The 22,262-nt window shown below is 47.6% G+C and overlaps 1 protein-coding gene across 1 annotated transcript in view; it reads left to right on the top strand.

Moving 5' to 3' along the window:
* Positions 1-1,696: 1,696 nt before the first annotated feature.
* Positions 1,697-22,262, top strand: part of LOC148436330 (uncharacterized) — a gene marked incomplete at both ends in the record, with an annotated part of 94,754 nt that continues 74,188 nt past the window's right edge. The window contains 4 exons of the mRNA XM_088465039.1: positions 1,697-1,741; positions 2,516-2,569; positions 20,264-20,317; positions 21,132-21,185. Of these exons, the coding sequence (XP_088321165.1) occupies positions 1,697-1,741; positions 2,516-2,569; positions 20,264-20,317; positions 21,132-21,185 (207 nt within the window). The remainder of the gene's footprint in view (positions 1,742-2,515; positions 2,570-20,263; positions 20,318-21,131; positions 21,186-22,262) is intronic.

Genomic DNA, 22,262 nt, shown 5'->3' with positions numbered 1-22,262 from the left:
TCCACACATGTCCTGAGCCATACACAGGCTCATCCTGAGCCATACCCATACACGTCCTGAGCCATACACACACACGTCCAGAGCCATACCCACACACGTCCTGAGCCATACACAGGTACATCCTGAGCCATACCCACACATGCCCTGAGCCATACACACACACACGTCCTGAGCCATACACACACACGTCCTGAGCCATACCCACACACGTCCTGAGCCATACACAGGCACATCCTGAGCCATACCCACACACGCCCTGAGCCATACCCACACACGCCCTGAGCCATACCCACACACGTCCTGAGCCATACCCACACACGTCCTGAGCCATACCCACACACGTCCTGAGCCATACACAGGCACGTCCTGAGCCATACACAGGCACGTCCTGAGCCATGCACAGGCACGTCCTGAGCCATGCACAGGCACGTCCTGAGCCATGCACAGGCACGTCCTGAGCCATGCACAGGCACGTCCTGAGCCATGCACAGGCACGTCCTGAGCCATGCACAGGCACGTCCTGAGCCATGCACAGGCACGTCCTGAGCCATGCACAGGCACGTCCTGAGCCATGCACAGGCACGTCCTGAGCCATGCACAGGCACGTCCTGAGCCATGCACAGGCACGTCCTGAGCCATGCACAGGCACGTCCTCAGCCATGCCCACGCACGTCCTCAGCCATACACAGACACGTCCTGAGCCATACACAGGCACTTCCTTAGTCATACCCACACACACTTCCTGTGCCACACCCGCGCACGTCCCGAGCCACACCCACGCACGTCCCGAGCCACACCCACGCACGTCCCGAGCCACACCCACGCACGTCCCGAGCCACACCCACGCACGTCCCGAGCCACACCCACGCACGTCCCGAGCCATACACAGGCACATCCCGAGCCATACACAGGCACATCCTGAGTTATGCACGTCCTGAGCTTGGCGTTGCAAGCAATTAGGGATACAATTTGCTATAATAACACTTACAGCTTCTGGTTAGTAGCAATGGGCGTCATTCAGAGTTTTACGCTAATGGCGCCACCGCTGCTTCGCCTGTGTACACAGCTGCAATGCGAAAATATGCAACTGTTGCAGCCGCTGGGAGATATATCTTTGGCTTTGCAAATCCAAGCATCTGGGTAAAATGTTGCAGCATCAGCGTAAACAGACGCAGCATCGGTCACAGATCAATACGCCTGCATTCTTGCCACTCCCCCAAATAGTCCCTGACTGCTAATCACACAGCAAATAATCACTGTGAGCTACGGTAATGTACCTCGACGCATGCGCAGCGCCACTTAGAGACATACGCAGGTTACCGATTATTGCTCAACTACGAAAACATCTCTGACATAGGCCCAATATTCCTATTATCCAACAAGCCCTTACCCAGGAACGTATTTATCAGCAGTGACCTAGGGAAGCAGCCATGTTCCAGGTGTCATGGATATCCTCCTCCCCACCCTAAGCTGCAATGAGACAGCCACATCATTACCTCGTGTCTTATAATAACCACGCACTGATCTGTCTGAGTGCGGACCCTCATAGCTGATATTGCTGCCATCACATAAGCCGTAAGACGTTACCTGTGTTACCTGTGCTCTGTTCTTATTTTATTTCAGTCTATTAATATTTTTATCCAGTGTTTCTGCCATTATATCTGTGTGTAACGTTTTCATTTCTATACATACATAGGGGAAACTTGGAAATCATGGAGAAAGAGGAGAACAGGGAAAAGCTGTAAGTAACAGACTTATATAATGCTATAGTACTAACGGGTTGGCTAAGGGATTCCAGCGCTCGGGATCCTGGCGTTTAGAATCCCGACAGGGTTAGGATACCGACACCTGTTGGTAGGTATCCTACCCCTAACCCTCTATCCCCACACCTTAAACCTAACGGCACCCCCTAGTACCTAACCCTAACCTCCACCCCCCTGCAGCCGAACCCTCCCCTTAGTCCCTAACCCTTCCCCTAACCCCAGTACGTACCATCGGATGCTGGCGCTGAGATTCGGATGCCGGCGCTGAGATTCTGACTGGTGTTGGGATTTTGGCGCCGGCATTCTGAGCACTGGCAACCCACATGCCGGCATTGTGACTACATCCCAGTACTAAGCTACCATGCCATCTATTATTATAGGATGGAAGGGGTGACATATAGCCCAATAACACTACAGTCACAATTATGCTTATGCCATAGGATGGTGCACCTGGCCCATACATCTGCTGCCACTGACCTGTCATATGATCACTTTGCTCAGGCCATTGTCACACGGGCATTCTAGAGTCTGACCTCATACATAGCGCTCTGCTTGTGGCACAGAAACCCCGCCTTGAATTCAGGAAACCCCAACTTTGCCGGGAGATCAGATCTACTCAGTTACTCAATTATTTAATCAAAATCCGTGAGGGTGCTTCATGGACATGTGTATTGTCTTAGTATATTACTGATCAGAAATGTGTTTTATTTTGTGATTCATTATATTTTTTTTTCTTTCCATTTTTATGCAAGGGCACGCCTGGTCTAGCTGGAAGCACGGGAGACACAGGACCCCCCGGAGAGACAGTATGTATTCTATATAAGTTTAGGGGTTATTTTGTGAAGACGTAATGCTGATATTACATTATAGGAGAACAAGAGAGGGAACAGATGTGGAATGGTTTGATCCAGTGGTCTGTTTACAGTCCTGTTTCCTTGTTGTGTGGTATAAGTGTCAACAAATGCGTTCTGCCCTACACATGATACAGTATGTTTACTTGTTGTGTGGTATAAGTGTCAACAAACGCGTTCTGCCCTACACATGATACAGTATGTTTACTTGTTGTGTGGTATCAGTGTTACCCAACGCGTTCCACCCTGTACATGATACAGTGTGTTTCCTTGTGTGGTATAAGTGTTAACCAAACGCGTTCTGCCCTATACATGATGTAGTATGTTTCCTTGTTGTGTGGTATTAGTGTTACCCAATGCGTTCTGCCCTATACATGACACAGTGTGTTTCCTTGTTGTGTGGTGTAAGTGTTACCCAATGCGTCCTGCCCTACACATGATACAGTGTGTTTCCTTGTTGTGTGGCATAAGTGTAACCCACGTGTTCTGCCCTGCACATGATACAGTATGTTTCCTTGTTGTGTGGTATAAGTGTTACCCAATGCGTTCTGCCCTACACATGATACAGTATGTTTCCTTGTTGTGTGGTATAAGTGTTACCCAACGCGTTCTGCCCTACACATGATGTATGTTTCCTTGTTGTGTGGTATTAGTGTTACCAAACACGTTCTGCCCTATACATTATACAGTATGTTTCCTTGTTGTGTGGTATAAGAGTAACCCACGTGTTCTGCCCTACACATGATACAGTATGTTTCCTTATTGTGTGGTATAAGTGTTACCCAACGCGTTCTGCCCTACACATGATACAGTATGTTTCCTTGTTGTGTGGTATTAGTGTTATCCAACGCGTTCTGCCCTATACATGATACAGTATGTTTCCTTGTTGTGTGGTATTAGTGTTAACCAACGCGTTCTGCCCTATACATGATACAGTAGGTTTCCTTGTTGTGTGGTATTAGTGTTAACCAACGCGTTCTGCCCTATACATGATACAGTATGTTTCCTTGTTGTGTGGTATTAGTGTTACCCAACGCGTTCCGCCCTATACATGATACAGTATGTTTCCTTGTTGTGTGGTATTAGTGTTAACCAACGCGTTCTGCCCTATACATGATACAGTATGTTTCCTTGTTGTGTGGTATTAGTGTTAACCAACGCGTTCTGCCCTATACATGATACAGTATGTTTCCTTGTTGTGTGGTATTAGTGTTACCCAACACGTTCTGCCCTACACATGATACAGTATGTTTCCTTGTTGTGTGGTATTAGTGTAACCCAAAGCGTTCTGCCCTATATATTATACAGTATTTATTTTCTGTTCTGCGTTGTAGAAATAGCGTTACAACAATGGATCCCTCTTTTTCAGCTAATTTTACTGGGGTGTGCCTATTATAATTGGGGTGGAGATTTGGGATGGTTTCTGTAACTAATTCTGAAGTGTGCATGCCCTGGGATCCACAATTTATAATTTATATTGGTCATTAAAGCACAATATTTAAGTGTTGCCACAAATTTCTTCTTATGAATAGGCTGGATGAACATAGGTTTAGGCCACAAAATACAGTAGTTGTCTCGGCAATACATAGGTAACAGGTCCACTTTAAAGCGTCACTGCTACCTAGGCAAAATATTTTACTGTGGTGACCCCCTCGCTCTATCCGAAGCCTCGAGGCGGCTACATGCAGGCGGATTGTCTGTGGACCTGCCAGTTCTTTAAATGGATAAATCAATTAGGTGAACTAACATTTAATTGCCGCAAAATAACTGCCTGAGTGGGAGGAGCAATCTCAGCGTGGTGTAAAAGGGCCCCAAACGTCATATATATGTGTATGCGATTACTACACAGCGTCATGTCTTCAGTAACTCTGGGCCTGATTCATAGATGGACAGTATTGCACAGCCGCAGGGAAGCGCAGGGATGTGCAGGGAAGCGCAGGGGCATGCAGGGACGAGCAGGGAAGCGCAGGGACGAGCAGGGAAGCGCAGGGGCATGCAGGGACGTGCAGGGAAGCGCAGGGGCATGCAGGGACGTGCAGGGAAGCGCAGGGGCATGCAGGGAAGCGCAGAGACATGCAGGGAAGCGCAGGGAAGCACGGGGAAGTGCAGGGATGTGCAGGGAAGCTCAGGGGCATGCAGGGAAGCGCAGGGACGAGCAGGGAAGCGCAGGGACGTGCAGGGAAGCGCAGGGGCATGCAGGGATGTGCAGGGAAGCTCAGGGACGAGCAGGGAAGCGCAGGGACATGCAGGGAAGCGCAGGGACATGCAGGGAAGCTCAGGGAAGAGCAGGCAAGTGCAGGGACGAGCAGGCAAGTGCAGGGACGAGCAGGCAAGTGCAGGGACGAGCAGGCAAGTGCAGGGACGAGCAGGCAAGTGCAGGGACGAGCAGGGAAGTGCAGGGACGAGCAGGGAAGCGCAGGGACCAGCAGGGAAGCGCAGGGACCAGCAGGGAAGTGGCTGAGCAATACCGTCCAACTAAAATGTAAATGCAGCCGGAGGTGTCTGAATCAAGCCCAGTGTCTGTAACTCTGTTTATAAATCCGTCACTAAATCTGTCAGTAATTCCGTCAGTAACTCTGTCCAAGTTACTGTATGTACAATTTGTGCTGATCGGTCCTGATCACTGTAAGGCTGAGAGTAAAGGTTCTGATCTGCAGACACACAGGTGTATGGGAGCAGGATTACACATCGGTTTATACCTCATATTTCGCTGCTACACATGAAATGTTTCTTCTCCAGTTGAGGTATGTTTGGGGATCCATAAGAAGCGTTCTACAGGAACAATTGGGATCAGCCTGTGGTGACCTGGAAGTCTCCATAATTCCTCTTGTGTAATTAGGCCATTAGCACATGCGTAGAAATTGGCTGTTGAATCACACTGAATAACATTACGGTCCATCAATGTCTTACATTAAGCAGAACGGAGCCTTATCAGACACATGACATTTGGCGGCTGTGAGTGAGAACGGAGCCTTATCAGACACGTGACATTTGGTGGCTGTGAGTGAGAATGGAGCCTTATCAGACACGTGACATTTGGCGGCTGTGAGTGAGGACGGAGCCTTATCAGACACGTGACATTTGGCGGCTGTGAGTGAGAACGGAGCCTTATCAGACACGTGACATTTGGCGGCTGTGAGTGAGGATGGAGCCTTATCAGACACATGACATTTGGAGGCTGTGAGTGAGAACGGAGCTTTATCAGACACGTGACATTTGGTGGCTGTGAGTGAGAACGGAGCCTTATCAGACACGTGACATTTGGTGGCTGTGAGTGAGGACGGAGCCTTATCAGACAGATGACATTTGGCGGCTGTGAGTGAGAACGGAGCCTTATCAGACACGTGACATTTGGCGGCTGTGAGTGAGGACGGAGCCTTATCAGACACGTGACATTTGGCGGCTGTGAGTGAGAACGGAACCTTATCAGACACGTGACGTTTGGCGGCTGTGAGTGAGAACGCAGCCTTATCATACACGTGACATTTGGTGGCTGTGAGTGAGAACGGAGCCTTATCAGACACATGACATTTGGCGGCTGTGAGTGAGAACGGAGCCTTATCAGACACGTGACATTTGGTGGCTGTGAGTGAGAACGGAGCCTTATCAGACACGTGACATTTGGCGGCTGTGAGTGAGGACGGAGCCTTATCAGACACGTGACATTTGGTGGCTGTGTGTGAGAACGGAGCCTTATCAGACACGTGACGTTTGGTGGCTGTGAGTGAGAAGGGAGCCTTATAAGACACGTGACATTTGGTGGCTGTGAGTGAGAACGGAGGCTTATCACACACGTGACATTTGGAGGCTGTGAGTGAGAACGGAGCTTTATCAGACACATGACATTTGGTGGCTGTGAGTGAGAACGGAGCCTTATCAGACACATGACATTTGGCGGCTGTGAGTGAGAACGGAGCCTTATCAGACACGTGACATTTGGAGGCTGTGAGTGAGAACGGAGCCCTATCAGACACGTGACATTTGGGGCTGTGAGTGAGAATGGAGCCTTATCAGACACATGAGAGTTGGCGGCTGTGAGTGGGAACGGAGCCTTATCAGACACATGACAGTTGGAGGCTGTGAGTGGCAGTTTCCTCAGCGCTCTATGACAGCTGAAGATAAGTCTGATGTAAGAGTAACATAAAGTCACTCTCAGCATGAATCTACCAGGAGAACGAATGTGTCACTGGAACTTCAGCACAGAGTCGTAGTCACCCTCCATGGATTGGCCACAGCCATAGTGGATCATGGTGTGTGGAATGCAAGTCTTTACCGGTCTTCCGTCATCTATTCCATTCTAGACCACCACACATGATCCCAAGACAGCACCTTACAGTACTGACAAGCACATGAGTTTGTCCTCCTTGTGGAACAACCACCCTGATCCCCACTACAGAAGACAACCCTTGTAGTTCCCGATGCATTTAAAATGGTCTTAATACATAAGTGCATTGTATTTGTGGCTGGCCATCCTAAGCCTCAACGGGAAAGCCTGGATATGTGACTTAGGAATGAATTAAGAAATAGGCACACCTTAAACCCTTGGCACTGTGCCGAAACCCTGTACATTCAGCCAGACTTCATTGAAAAACATTTCTGAAGATGTTAATAATAGTAGATGGATGCAAAGTGGACGGGACCTCTCCATGCCCAAAATAGGCTTTATGTCCGGCTGTTATTATACGCGGTTCTTCTGTGCTTCCCATACTGACACTAGTGATAACAGATATAGCGGTATCTAATAGCGGCCTGTATATTGGAGTCCACAAGTCAGGCACCAAACAATGCAACAGGTGGGTGTGATCCCTTCACATCCTGGATCCACAGCGCATTTATACCCTATCTGCACTTTTCTGGATGTATTTCCTCACTATTCACAAATGTGGCTTCTAAGTGCTACTTCTTCCCGATAAGACCATTCACATAGCGACGTCCTGTACTATGGAGCTGGCAAAGAGTCATTTATTTCTACCGCAGCCAGAATAACACTGAAATAAGGATCTGTACATGTGCATTAGACCTTTATTCTGCAGGATTTCTCTTCATTACACATATACAGACTCAAAAACCAGTTCCTCTCCCCGAGCCATGGCCAGAATGATTCTACTTATGAGGTGTCTCAGCGCTCGCCCCACACAAAGGCTGTTACCCCGGTGACTACCAAACGCCTACCAAAATTCCACTTCCCTAACAACTTGTGCAATCCAGCAATATAAACCGAGACACTCCTCTACCCCTCAGCAGCTCTACCCCCTTCCTCCTCCCCCAGCAACTGACTCCTTCTGGTCTTATGGACAGGGAAGAGTAAAAATATTTTCTTCCTAGTAGTGCAATGACTCAGATACCAGCCACTTGGTTTATTAGGGGCAGCATCAAACGTCTTAGGCCCTAAAGACTAGGAGCAGACTCATTTATCTCATTAGCCTCTAGGAAATATACTTGTCTTTCTCGTGTCTTCCATATGTCACTGAGAATCCATGATGGTGGTTGTGCCGTCACTAGATACACAAGAACGTCACTGAGATTCCGTGATGGTGGCTGTGCCGTCACTAGATACACAAGAACGTCAATGAGAATCCATGATGGCAGCTGTGCCGTCACTAGATACACAAGAACGTCCCTGAGAATCCATGATGGTGGCTGTGCCGTCACTAGATGCACAAGAACGTCACTGAGAATACATGATGGCAGCTGTGGCCTCACTAGATGCACAAGAACGTCACTGAGAATCCATGATGGCAGCTGTGGCCTCACTAGGTACACAAGAATGTCACTGAGAATCCATGATGGCGGCTGTGCCGTCACTAGATACACAAGAAGGTCACTGAGAATCCATGATGGTGGCTGTGCCGTCACTAGATGCACAAGAACGTCACTGAGAATCCATGATGGCGGCTGTGGCCTCACTAGATGCACAAGAACGTCACTGAGAATCCATGATGGCGGCTGTGCCGACACTAGATACAGAAGAACGTCACTGAGAATCCATGATGGCGGCTGTGCCGTCACTAGATACACAAGAAAGTCACTGAGAATCCATGATGGTGGCTGTGCCATCACTAGATACACAAGAACGTCACTGAGAATCCATGATGGTGGCTGTGCCGTCACTAGATGCTCAAGAACGTCACTGAGAATCCATGATGGCAGCTGTGGCCTCACTAGATGCACAAGAACGTCAATGAGAATCCATGATGGTGGCTGTGCCGTCACTAGATGCACAAGAACGTCACTGAGAATCCATAATGGTGGCTGTGCCGTCACTAGATGCACAAGAACGTCACTGAGAATCCATGATGGCGGCTGTGCCGACACTAGATACACAAGAACGTCACTGAGAATCCATGATGGTGGCTGTGCCGTCACTAGATACACAAGAACGTCACTGAGAATCCATAATGGCGGCTGTGGCGTCACTAGATACACAAGAACGTCACTGAGAATCCATGATGGCAGCTGTGGCCTCACTAGATTAACAAGAACGTCACTGAGAATCCATGATAGTGGCTGTGCCGTCACTAGATACACAAGAACGTCACTGAGAATCCATGATGGTGGCTGTGCCGTCACTAGATGCACAAGAACGTCACTGAGAATCCATGATGGCTGTGCCGTCACTAGATATACAAGAACGTTACTGAGAATCCATGATGGCGGCTGTGGCCTCACTAGATGCACAAGAACGTCACTGAGAATCCATGATGGTGGCTGTGCCGTCACTAGATACACAAGAACATCACTGAGAATCCATGATGGTGGCTGTGGCCTCACTAGATACACAAGAACGTCACTGAGAATCCATGATGGTGGCTGTGGCCTCACTAGATACACAAGAACGTCACTGAGAATCCATGATGGCGGCTGTGCCGTCACTAGATGCACAAGAACGTCACTGAGAAGCCATGATGGCGGCTGTGCCGTCACTAGATACACAAGAACGTCACTGAGATTCCATGATGGCGGCTGTGCCGTCACTAGATACACAAGAATGTCACTGAGAATCCATGATGGTGGCTGTGCCGTCACTAGATACACAAGAACGTCACTGAGAATCCATGATGGCAGCTGTGGCATCACTAGATAAACAAGAACGTCACTGAGAATCCATGATGGTGGCTGTGGCCTTACTAGATACACAAGAACGTTACTGAGAATCCATGATGGTGGCTGTGGCCTCACTAGATACACAAGAACGTTACTGAGAATCCATGATGGTGGCTGTGGCCTTACTAGATACACAAGAACGTCACTGAGAATCCATGATGGTGGCTGTGCCGTCACTAGATACACAAGAACGTCACTGAGAATCCATGATGGCAGCTGTGGCATCACTAGATAAACAAGAACGTCACTGAGAATCCCTGATGGTGGCTTGGGCCTTACTAGATACACAAGAACGTTACTGAGAATCCATGATGGTGGCTGTGGCCTCACTAGATACACAAGAACGTTACTGAGAATCCATGATGGTGGCTGTGGCCTTACTAGATACACAAGAACGTTACTGAGAATCCATGATGGTGGCTGTGGCCTCACTAGATACACAAGAACGTTACTGAGAATCCATGATGGTGGCTGTGGCCTCACTAGATACACAAGAACGTCACTGAGGTTCCATGATGGTGGCTGTGGCCTTACTAGATACACAAGAACGTTACTGAGAATCCATGATGGTGGCTGTGGCCTCACTAGATACACAAGAACGTTACTGAGAATCCATGATGGTGGCTGTGGCCTCACTAGATACACAAGAACGTCACTGGATAACATCTCTGGCTGATCACTGATCTTATTACGTACTGGGAACTTTTCTGTCGGTAAGAGTAGTAGTATGGTCAGTAATATGGGCAGTAGTATGGTCAGTAATATGGACAATCATGTTGGGGGGGGGTACAAATAAGTCTGACATCAGAGGTTAGTTACAGACCGGCACAGCGCAATGTAGTAATCTAGATGGTGGCAGCATCAGTCAGTACGTAGCACCAGGGACCTGAAGTGCAGGATATCTGCGCACAGTGGCAATAAGCACGCAGTTGGCCGATGTTGGGAGTACTGCACATTAATCTGCTTCGCACTTAGGTGGGCTTTTCTGAGTGGTATCGGTGGTGGCTAGCCAGATGCTGCCATGTCGCAATCAGCGACTGCATATAAAGACACGGGTGCACAGGTGTCCATATTCAGACAGAGTCATCGCCTCCATAGGGCTGGTGCAGTCTGCATTGGTGCGACCGATGGTGCGTCTTAAAATGCACAGCGGCTGATTGGCTCCACAGATGGTGGGCGTCTCATTAGGAAGACCAGTGACTGCGTCATTAGCATAAAGTCACAGTCGCTGCTGTAACTGTGTCCGCCCCTGGATCAGACCCTAGGGCTCGTTACTAAGGTGGACCCTGCAGCCCGTGTGTCTTATGCACCTGGTCCTCTGGTGACTGCAGAAGTCTGTGCACCGAGTGGATGGAGCTGGGTAGATAGAGGGCATTCAGTGCTGGCTACATATTGGGCACAGGTGTGCAGCACCTTTTCACCCACAAAAATATGGTCAATATAAGCCAGAAAAGAAGCTGAGTGTAGCATTATATTAGCATGGTCCCCAGGTGTCGCTGTGTAGCATTATATTAGCATGGTCCCCAGGTGTCGCTGTGTAGCATTATATTAGCATGGTCCCCAGGTGTCGCTGTGTAGCATTATATTAGCATGGTCCCCAGGTGTCGCTGTGTAGCATTATATTAGCATGGTCCCCAGGTGTCGCTGTGTAGCATTATATTAGCATGGTCCCCAGGTGTCGCTGTGTAGCATTATATTAGCATGGTCCCCAGGTGTCGCTGTGTAGCATTATATTAGCATGGTCCCCAGGTGTCGCTGTGTAGCATTATATTAGCATGGTCCCCAGGTGTCGCTGTGTAGCATTATATTAGCATGGTCCCCAGGTGTCGCTGTGTAGCATTATATTAGCATGGTCCCCAGGTGTCGCTGTGTAGCATTATATTAGCATGGTCCCCAGGTGTCGCTGTGTAGCATTATATTAGCATGGTCCCCAGGTGTCGCTGTGTAGCATTATATTAGCATGGTCCCCAGGTGTCGCTGTGTAGCATTATATTAGCATGGTCCCCAGGTGTCGCTGTGTAGCATTATATTAGCATGGTCCCCAGGTGTCGCTGTGTAGCATTATATTAGCATGGTCCCCAGGTGTCGCTGTGTAGCATTATATTAGCATGGTCCCCAGGTGTCGCTGTGTAGCATTATATTAGCATGGTCCCCAGGTGTCGCTGTGTAGCATTATATTAGCATGGTCCCCAGGTGTCGCTGTGTAGCATTATATTAGCATGGTCCCCAGGTGTCGCTGTGTAGCATTATATTAGCATGGTCCCCAGGTGTCGCTGTGTAGCATTATATTAGCATGGTCCCCAGGTGTCGCTGTGTAGCATTATATTAGCATGGTCCCCAGGTGTCGCTGTGTAGCATTATATTAGCATGGTCCCCAGGTGTCGCTGTGTAGCATTATATTAGCATGGTCCCCAGGTGTCGCTGTGTAGCATTATATTAGCATGGTCCCCAGGTGTCGCTGTGTAGCATTATATTAGCATGGTCCCCAGGTGTCGCTGTGTAGCATTATATTAGCATGGTCCCCAGGTGTCGCTGTGTAGCATTATATTAGCATGGTCCCCAGGTGTCGCTGTGTAGCATTATATTAGCATGGTCCCCAGGTGTCGCTGTGTAGCATTATATTAGCATGGTCCCCAGGTGTCGCTGTGTAGCATTATATTAGCATGGTCCCCAGGTGTCGCTGTGTAGCATTATATTAGCATGGTCCCCAGGTGTCGCTGTGTAGCATTATATTAGCATGGTCCCCAGGTGTCGCTGTGTAGCATTATATTAGCATGGTCCCCAGGTGTCGCTGTGTAGCATTATATTAGCATGGTCCCCAGGTGTCGCTGTGTAGCATTATATTAGCATGGTCCCCAGGTGTCGCTGTGTAGCATTATATTAGCATGGTCCCCAGGTGTCGCTGTGTAGCATTATATTAGCATGGTCCCCAGGTGTCGCTGTGTAGCATTATATTAGCATGGTCCCCAGGTGTCGCTGTGTAGCATTATATTAGCATGGTCCCCAGGTGTCGCTGTGTAGCATTATATTAGCATGGTCCCCAGGTGTCGCTGTGTAGCATTATATTAGCATGGTCCCCAGGTGTCGCTGTGTAGCATTATATTAGCATGGTCCCCAGGTGTCGCTGTGTAGCATTATATTAGCATGGTCCCCAGGTGTCGCTGTGTAGCATTATATTAGCATGGTCCCCAGGTGTCGCTGTGTAGCATTATATTAGCATGGTCCCCAGGTGTCGCTGTGTAGCATTATATTAGCATGGTCCCCAGGTGTCGCTGTGTAGCATTATATTAGCATGGTCCCCAGGTGTCGCTGTGTAGCATTATATTAGCATGGTCCCCAGGTGTCGCTGTGTAGCATTATATTAGCATGGTCCCCAGGTGTCGCTGTGTAGCATTATATTAGCATGGTCCCCAGGTGTCGCTGTGTAGCATTATATTAGCATGGTCCCCAGGTGTCGCTGTGTAGCATTATATTAGCATGGTCCCCAGGTGTCGCTGTGTAGCATTATATTAGCATGGTCCCCAGGTGTCGCTGTGTAGCATTATATTAGCATGGTCCCCAGGTGTCGCTGTGTAGCATTATATTAGCATGGTCCCCAGGTGTCGCTGTGTAGCATTATATTAGCATGGTCCCCAGGTGTCGCTGTGTAGCATTATATTAGCATGGTCCCCAGGTGTCGCTGTGTAGCATTATATTAGCATGGTCCCCAGGTGTCGCTGTGTAGCATTATATTAGCATGGTCCCCAGGTGTCGCTGTGTAGCATTATATTAGCATGGTCCCCAGGTGTCGCTGTGTAGCATTATATTAGCATGGTCCCCAGGTGTCGCTGTGTAGCATTATATTAGCATGGTCCCCAGGTGTCGCTGTGTAGCATTATATTAGCATGGTCCCCAGGTGTCGCTGTGTAGCATTATATTAGCATGGTCCCCAGGTGTCGCTGTGTAGCATTATATTAGCATGGTCCCCAGGTGTCGCTGTGTAGCATTATATTAGCATGGTCCCCAGGTGTCGCTGTGTAGCATTATATTAGCATGGTCCCCAGGTGTCGCTGTGTAGCATTATATTAGCATGGTCCCCAGGTGTCGCTGTGTAGCATTATATTAGCATGGTCCCCAGGTGTCGCTGTGTAGCATTATATTAGCATGGTCCCCAGGTGTCGCTGTGTAGCATTATATTAGCATGGTCCCCAGGTGTCGCTGTGTAGCATTATATTAGCATGGTCCCCAGGTGTCGCTGTGTAGCATTATATTAGCATGGTCCCCAGGTGTCGCTGTGTAGCATTATATTAGCATGGTCCCCAGGTGTCGCTGTGTAGCATTATATTAGCATGGTCCCCAGGTGTCGCTGTGTAGCATTATATTAGCATGGTCCCCAGGTGTCGCTGTGTAGCATTATATTAGCATGGTCCCCAGGTGTCGCTGTGTAGCATTATATTAGCATGGTCCCCAGGTGTCGCTGTGTAGCATTATATTAGCATGGTCCCCAGGTGTCGCTGTGTAGCATTATATTAGCATGGTCCCCAGGTGTCGCTGTGTAGCATTATATTAGCATGGTCCCCAGGTGTCGCTGTGTAGCATTATATTAGCATGGTCCCCAGGTGTCGCTGTGTAGCATTATATTAGCATGGTCCCCAGGTGTCGCTGTGTAGCATTATATTAGCATGGTCCCCAGGTGTCGCTGTGTAGCATTATATTAGCATGGTCCCCAGGTGTCGCTGTGTAGCATTATATTAGCATGGTCCCCAGGTGTCGCTGTGTAGCATTATATTAGCATGGTCCCCAGGTGTCGCTGTGTAGCATTATATTAGCATGGTCCCCAGGTGTCGCTGTGTAGCATTATATTAGCATGGTCCCCAGGTGTCGCTGTGTAGCATTATATTAGCATGGTCCCCAGGTGTCGCTGTGTAGCATTATATTAGCATGGTCCCCAGGTGTCGCTGTGTAGCATTATATTAGCATGGTCCCCAGGTGTCGCTGTGTAGCATTATATTAGCATGGTCCCCAGGTGTCGCTGTGTAGCATTATATTAGCATGGTCCCCAGGTGTCGCTGTGTAGCATTATATTAGCATGGTCCCCAGGTGTCGCTGTGTAGCATTATATTAGCATGGTCCCCAGGTGTCGCTGTGTAGCATTATATTAGCATGGTCCCCAGGTGTCGCTGTGTAGCATTATATTAGCATGGTCCCCAGGTGTCGCTGTGTAGCATTATATTAGCATGGTCCCCAGGTGTCGCTGTGTAGCATTATATTAGCATGGTCCCCAGGTGTCGCTGTGTAGCATTATATTAGCATGGTCCCCAGGTGTCGCTGTGTAGCATTATATTAGCATGGTCCCCAGGTGTCGCTGTGTAGCATTATATTAGCATGGTCCCCAGGTGTCGCTGTGTAGCATTATATTAGCATGGTCCCCAGGTGTCGCTGTGTAGCATTATATTAGCATGGTCCCCAGGTGTCGCTGTGTAGCATTATATTAGCATGGTCCCCAGGTGTCGCTGTGTAGCATTATATTAGCATGGTCCCCAGGTGTCGCTGTGTAGCATTATATTAGCATGGTCCCCAGGTGTCGCTGTGTAGCATTATATTAGCATGGTCCCCAGGTGTCGCTGTGTAGCATTATATTAGCATGGTCCCCAGGTGTCGCTGTGTAGCATTATATTAGCATGGTCCCCAGGTGTCGCTGTGTAGCATTATATTAGCATGGTCCCCAGGTGTCGCTGTGTAGCATTATATTAGCATGGTCCCCAGGTGTCGCTGTGTAGCATTATATTAGCATGGTCCCCAGGTGTCGCTGTGTAGCATTATATTAGCATGGTCCCCAGGTGTCGCTGTGTAGCATTATATTAGCATGGTCCCCAGGTGTCGCTGTGTAGCATTATATTAGCATGGTCCCCAGGTGTCGCTTTGTAGGACTTTGTGCCCGGCGCACATATACAAGGACCGTACAGTGGCTACGCACATTGGTAGAAGCATTTGTGTGAGTCCCAATTTCGTGCAGTTCATTAATGAGCCGTGTAGTCTAACTCACATGAGACGGATACATGTGTCATCACCTCATATGCTATTACTGCAGAGCCCTCCTACAGCATGCTGGCGCAGTATATAGCATGCTGGCGCAGTATATAGCATGCTGGCGCAGTATATAGCATGCTGGCGCAGTATATTGCTCGTTCCTGCTTTTTGCTATGACTGGAATAATAATTTTTTTAAAATCATCCCACCTATACATCTGACCTATACATCCCGCCTATACACTGCACCTATACATCCCAACAATACACCGCACCTATACATCCCACCTATACGTCCTGCCTATACATCCCGCCTATACATCCCACCAATACACCGCACCTATACGTCCTGCCTGTACGTCCCACCTATACATCCCGCCTATACATCTCACCAATACACCGCACCTATACGTCCTGCCTATACGTCCCACCTATACATCCCGCCTATACAGTACATCCCACTTATACATAACATCTATGCATCACAAAAATACATCCCACCTGTACATCCCACCTTTATAGTACATCCCACCTATACATAACATCTATACATCCCACCTATACAGTACATCTCACTTATACATTGCACCTATACATCCCACCTATACATCGCACCTGTACATCCCACCTATACATAACATCTATACACCCCACCTATACAGTATATTCCACTTATACATCCCACCTATACATAACACCTATACAGTATGTTCCACTTAAACATCCCACCTATATATAGCACCTATACATAACATCTATACATCACACCAATACATCCTGGCTATACATCCCACCTATACACCACACCTATACATAACATCTATACATCCTGCCTATACATCCCACCTATACTTCCCACCTGTACAGTACATCCCACTTATACATAGCACTTATACATCCCACCTATACACCCAACCTATACATCGCACCTGTACGTAGCATCTATACATGACACCAATACATCCCGGCTAAACATCCCACCTACTGTATACATCCCGCCTATACATCCCACCAATACACCGCACCTATACGTCCTGCCTGTACGTCCCACCTATACATCCCGCCTATACATCCCACCAATACACCGCACCTATACATCCCACCTATACAGCCCACCTATACGGCCCACCTATACATAACATCTATACATCCCGCCTATACAGTACATCCCACTTATACATAACATCTATGCATCACAAAAATACATCCCACCTTTATAATACATCCCACTTATACATCCCACCTATACATAACATCTATACATCCCACCTATACAGTACATCTCACTTATACATAGCACCTATACATTCCACCTATACATTGCACCTATACATCCCACCTATACATAACATCTATACACCCCACCTATACAGTACATTCCACTTATACATCCCACTTATACATAACACCTATACAGTATGTTCCACTTAAACATCCCACCTATATATATCATCTATACATCACACCAATACATCCTGGCTATACATCCCACCTATACATAACATCTATACATCCTGCCTATACATCCCACCTATACTTCCCACCTGTACAGTACATCCCACTTATACATAGCACCTATACACCCGACCTATACATCGCACCTATACGTAGCATCTATACATCACACCAATACATCCCACCTACTGTATACATCACACCTATACATCCCACCTATACACCCAACCTATACATCGCACCTATACGTAGCATCTATACATCACACCAATACATCCCGGCTATACATCCCACCTACTGTATACATCACACCTGTACATCCCACCAATACACCCGACCTATACATCGCACCTATACACCCGACCTATACATCACACCAATACATCCCAGCTATACATCCCACCTACTGTATACATCACACCTATACATCCCACCATTACAGAAAAAACCTTAGTAACTAATTTGGTTCTAGAATGTTTGTGAGCTCTTTAGAATTTTCTGAATCTCTGCATAAATGTGACATTAAATGTGATCTCCATCTAACTCATAAAAATAGATAAAGAAAGCCAGATCAATCAAATATTACACACAAATACAGTATATCATTTCAGGCCAGCTAAGGGGATTAGAGTCAAATGTGTTAATCAATGAGATTGCAATCAAGTGTTAGTCTTCGGCCAAGACTGGTCTTCAGCACCCGGGACTGTGAACGCAGACTGTGCCTCAATCGTGGAAGGTTTCTGAGGACCTTAGGAAAGTTACAATAAAAAATATATAGTGGTCGCTCACATCAGCTTAATGATATTGCACAGGTGCTTGTAAAGGGCGGGGTTTACTCTGAACCACCAGGTATTAGTTGCTTACATTTGCAAATATATGATTAAGCGCCGGGCCAGCGTCTAGGCTCCTCTATACTGGCGTCTCTAACATTCAGGGGTTCACATCTGAGGCGCAGGGCACCCTAAAAGAATCCAGCCAAGGACCATCCCCAGGGCATCACACGAAAATAGGGTAAAAAGGTGATAGTGAAGTGTAAAGTATAAATGTGTAAAGATAATCAATAAGTATTAATATAGTAAGAAATAATTAAAATTACATGAATAATAAACAAACAATTAAAAAGGTTATTTGAAAATGTATCTGTGAGTTAAGTGGTGAAGCCCAGCCAGATCAACCCCGGGGGCCCCACGCCCAAACGCTCAACCCAAAATAATTTATGCTACCTAATAGTAGCACCCTCTCTGGGTCAATATAATTACATATTAATGTACAGCATAATAACAGCGCATATATAAAAGTCGAGAGCTGACTCACCTAGGAGGTACCCCAGAAACCTCCAAATGGCACTATATGAACCAGCACATCCTCCCAATGCTGGCTCCCTTCATGCCTCTCAGAACTGCAATACAAAAATATATAGTGGTCGCTCACATCAGCTAAATGCTATTGCACAGGTTCTTGAAAAGTTGTCAATGCTCATTAGGCCAGAAAAGGTTCCAAAACTATTTTCGAAAGACTTTGCCTATTACCAATCCACTGTCAGACAGATCGTGTAGAGATGGTGAAAGCTCAACGTCCAACAAAAATCACCCCAAGGGCAAGACCTAAAATATTACCGGATATCACAAAGACCTCCACGGTCACGTCAGAAGATCTACGGGGCCCTCTTACACTGGCTCATGTCCGTGTCCATGAGTCCATCATTGGGCAAACATTGAACAAAAGTGTGTGCATGGGAAGGAGGAAGTCTCCACTTATCTCCAATATACAGTTTGATAAAGACCATCTGGAAGAGCCAGAAGACCACTGGAAGAGTGCTCTGTGTACGAATGACTCCATGATTGACCATTTTGGCATAAATGAGAATTGTTATGTGTGTAACACAGTATGCGGAATTCAAACAGAACGTCATCATCATCGTAAAACTCGGTGACAGCAGTATTATGGTTTGGGCTGTTGTGCTGCCATGGTACCATGATGACTTGCCATCACTAATGAACTATGAATTCCGGCAAATTGTACGGGGGGAATATCATAGTATACTTTCTTGATATGAAGCGGACGTGACATGAAGGTGGAAATGCAGCAAGACACAACCTCAAATACAAAATAATGGTGGAAGAAGAAGAAATTGTACGTTTCGCAATGGCCGAGTCAAAGTCCAAAACTTGATCGATCAGAAACCTTGTGGCTGGAGCTGGGGGACCTGCAGTGCTTTGTCCCTACACCTATGAGATGACGCAGCTCTGTAAGTACGTAGGAATGGTGCAGATCTCCTCCGAGGCCTCTGCAGGACTCGCCAGCAACAACCTTAATCCTGTGACTGAAGTCACTGCTGCCCCAGGAGCTCACACAGTTACTGAGTCCTGGAGGGTCACATACTTTACAGCAAGCACATTTATTGTTGGATCACCTAGATCAATACATGAAGTATTTCTTTTCGAATGTTGTTTGACTTTTGGGTTCTTTTTAGCTATTTTTAAAGTTGTGAACACATTTAAGGTGACGTTTATGCAGAGAAGCAGAACCAGTCTGTAAATCACTTTCATACAACTGTTTTGTGTTGAGATGTGAGCGCTGGGAGGGGGGGTGGGGGTGGATGGGGGTGGGGGGGTTTGGGGGGGGGGGGAGATATAACTTTCTGTGATGTTTGTGATTCTGCTATATTTATATTCCTCCCGCCCTGTGACCCACACAGTCCCATAGATTAGCTTCCCATTTGTAATACATTTCTTTGGTTTCATAATAATTTCAACAAAAATAGGAATTTGCAAACTGTGCGGAGTAATTCAGAGCAGATTTACTTCACTCATTGAAGTTCATTTTGCCAAAATTATACCAGATGTTTATAATTTGTTCAATTACCAACCAAATGTTCTCAGGTTCAGAACGTCAGACCCCACAGGGCCGACTGTGTATTGCAATAAGTATGGGCAGACTTGGAGCGCTGCGTTACCCTATCCCCGGGCGTGGGGACGGGACGCTGCCTTACAGTTACCATTAGCAGTAAAATATTTTATCATCTGAAAATTGGGCAAATGCATTTTCTAATGTCTAATGTATTGTTTTATTCAATTGTAAGGGACAAAGGGGACCACAAGGAGACGCAGGACCAGCTGGAGAGACGGGCCCAGAGGTGAGTCTGTGTCTGCGGTATGACCATTGCGCGCACCTTTTGCAGCTGCTTAGTACTCTCATGTGCATCGTGCCCTAGGATAGTGCACAATTTCGGCATGGTGATAGAGGAGCGTGCATTGGAAGGACACAGTATGGCCAAAGCTGCATGTAGTTCTGGTCCGGCTTCTCCCCCATGTATTATAGAGGGATCCAGTGTTAAATAACAGGGGCACTATGCACCCCTGTCATTATCGCCGCTGCTATTTACAAGATAGCTGCAGCTATCGCCACAGAAGGGGCAGCACTGTCACTGCTGCAGCTATCACCACAGAAGGGGCAGCACTGTCACTGCTGCAGCTATCACCACAGAAGGGGCAGCACTGTCACTGCTGCAGCTATCGCCACAGAAGGGGCAGCACTGTCACTGCTGCAGCTATCGCCACAGAAGGGGCAGCACTGTCACTGCTGCAGCTATCGCCACAGAAGGGGCAGCACTGTCACTGCTGCAGCTATCGCCACAGAAGGGTCAGCACTGTCACTGCTGCAGCTATCACCACAGAAGGGGCAGCACTGTCACTGCTGCAGCGGCCCACAGCTCTGGCCGAGATCCCGTGTAAGCCCATTGGAGCTGGCCAGGTGTGAGACATAGCACTAGGCTGATGCGCTGTGTACTCAGGCCGGGAGCGCTGGAGGGGGGGAGATGTTTATGTAAACGGTAAAGAGGCGAAGCAGGAAGAGTTATAGCGGCACAATCCTTTACTCCTCTCATTACTTAGAAGAACTGTTTCATGGATGTGAACCTATATTGACATTATATATTTTGTGTTCTACAGGGAGCACCCGGAACGGAGGGAGAAACGGGTCCTCAAGGGGATCCGGGTATAAAGGTCGGTCCTAGTGATGTTTGAGATTAATAACTTCGAAAGTTAAAGTGTACTTGATGGTCTGTACATGGTGGAAGAAGTCTGTGTGATCTAAACTCAAATATTCTGGCAGATACAGTCCACGAGGAAGCGGTGACACCACTGAGGCGTCCTGGAGAATTCATAGGAGGCATCCGCATCACTTTTGATTTTGAAAAGGGGGGGTTTCCAAATCCTTGGGTCCCGTAACCAATGAAAAAACATCTAGCCACAAATAAAAAAATGTTATATATATATATATATATATATATATGTATCTTACACAGGATTTAGGACCGCTACAGTACTGTGCCACTGTGATGGGGGTACACACACACACACCTCTATCACTGAAAAACATGAATGCAGCATGCAAATAAATACAGCCAGCATGATTTTTTAAAGACCCCCGCCTACCCCAGTAGTGCCTCTTATACAGTACCCCTCATGCAGTACCCCTAGTAGTACCCCTTATACAGTGCCCCCAGTAGTGGTCCCCCCTATACAGTGGCTCCAGTAGTGGTTTTCCCTATGCAGTGCCCCCAGTAGTACCCCTTATACAGTGGCTCCAGTAGTGGTTTGCCCCTATGCAGTGCCCCCAGTAGTGCCCCCCTATGCAGTGCCCCCAGTAGTATCCCTTATACAGTGCCCCAGTAGTGCCCCCCCTATGCAGTGCCCCCAGTAGTACCCCTTATACAGTGGCTCCAGTAGTGGTTCGCCCTATGCCATGCCCCTTACATATATAACACAAGACATGTACGGGAGTGGGAGGAGTATATACAAGTGTTATGTACGGGAGGGGGAGCAGTATATACAGGTATTAGGTATGGGAGGGGGAGGAGTATATACAGGTGTTATGTACAGTAGGGGGAGGAGTATATACAGGTGTTATGTACGGGAGGGGGAGGAGTATATACAAGTGTTATGTACGGGAGGGGGAGCAGTATATACAGGTATTAGGTATGGGAGGGGGAGGAGTATATACAGGTGTTATGTACAGTAGGGGGAGGAGTATATACAGGTGTTATGTACGGGAGGGGGAGGAGTATATACAGGTGTTAA

Source organism: Taudactylus pleione, unplaced genomic scaffold, assembly GCF_031769625.1.
Source record: "Taudactylus pleione unplaced genomic scaffold, aTauple2 ptg001811l, whole genome shotgun sequence".
In the NCBI taxonomy this organism is placed as follows: domain Eukaryota; kingdom Metazoa; phylum Chordata; class Amphibia; order Anura; family Myobatrachidae; genus Taudactylus; species Taudactylus pleione.
Note: the sequence above shows the minus strand (reverse complement) of the source record. Positions and strands in the feature narration are given on the sequence as shown.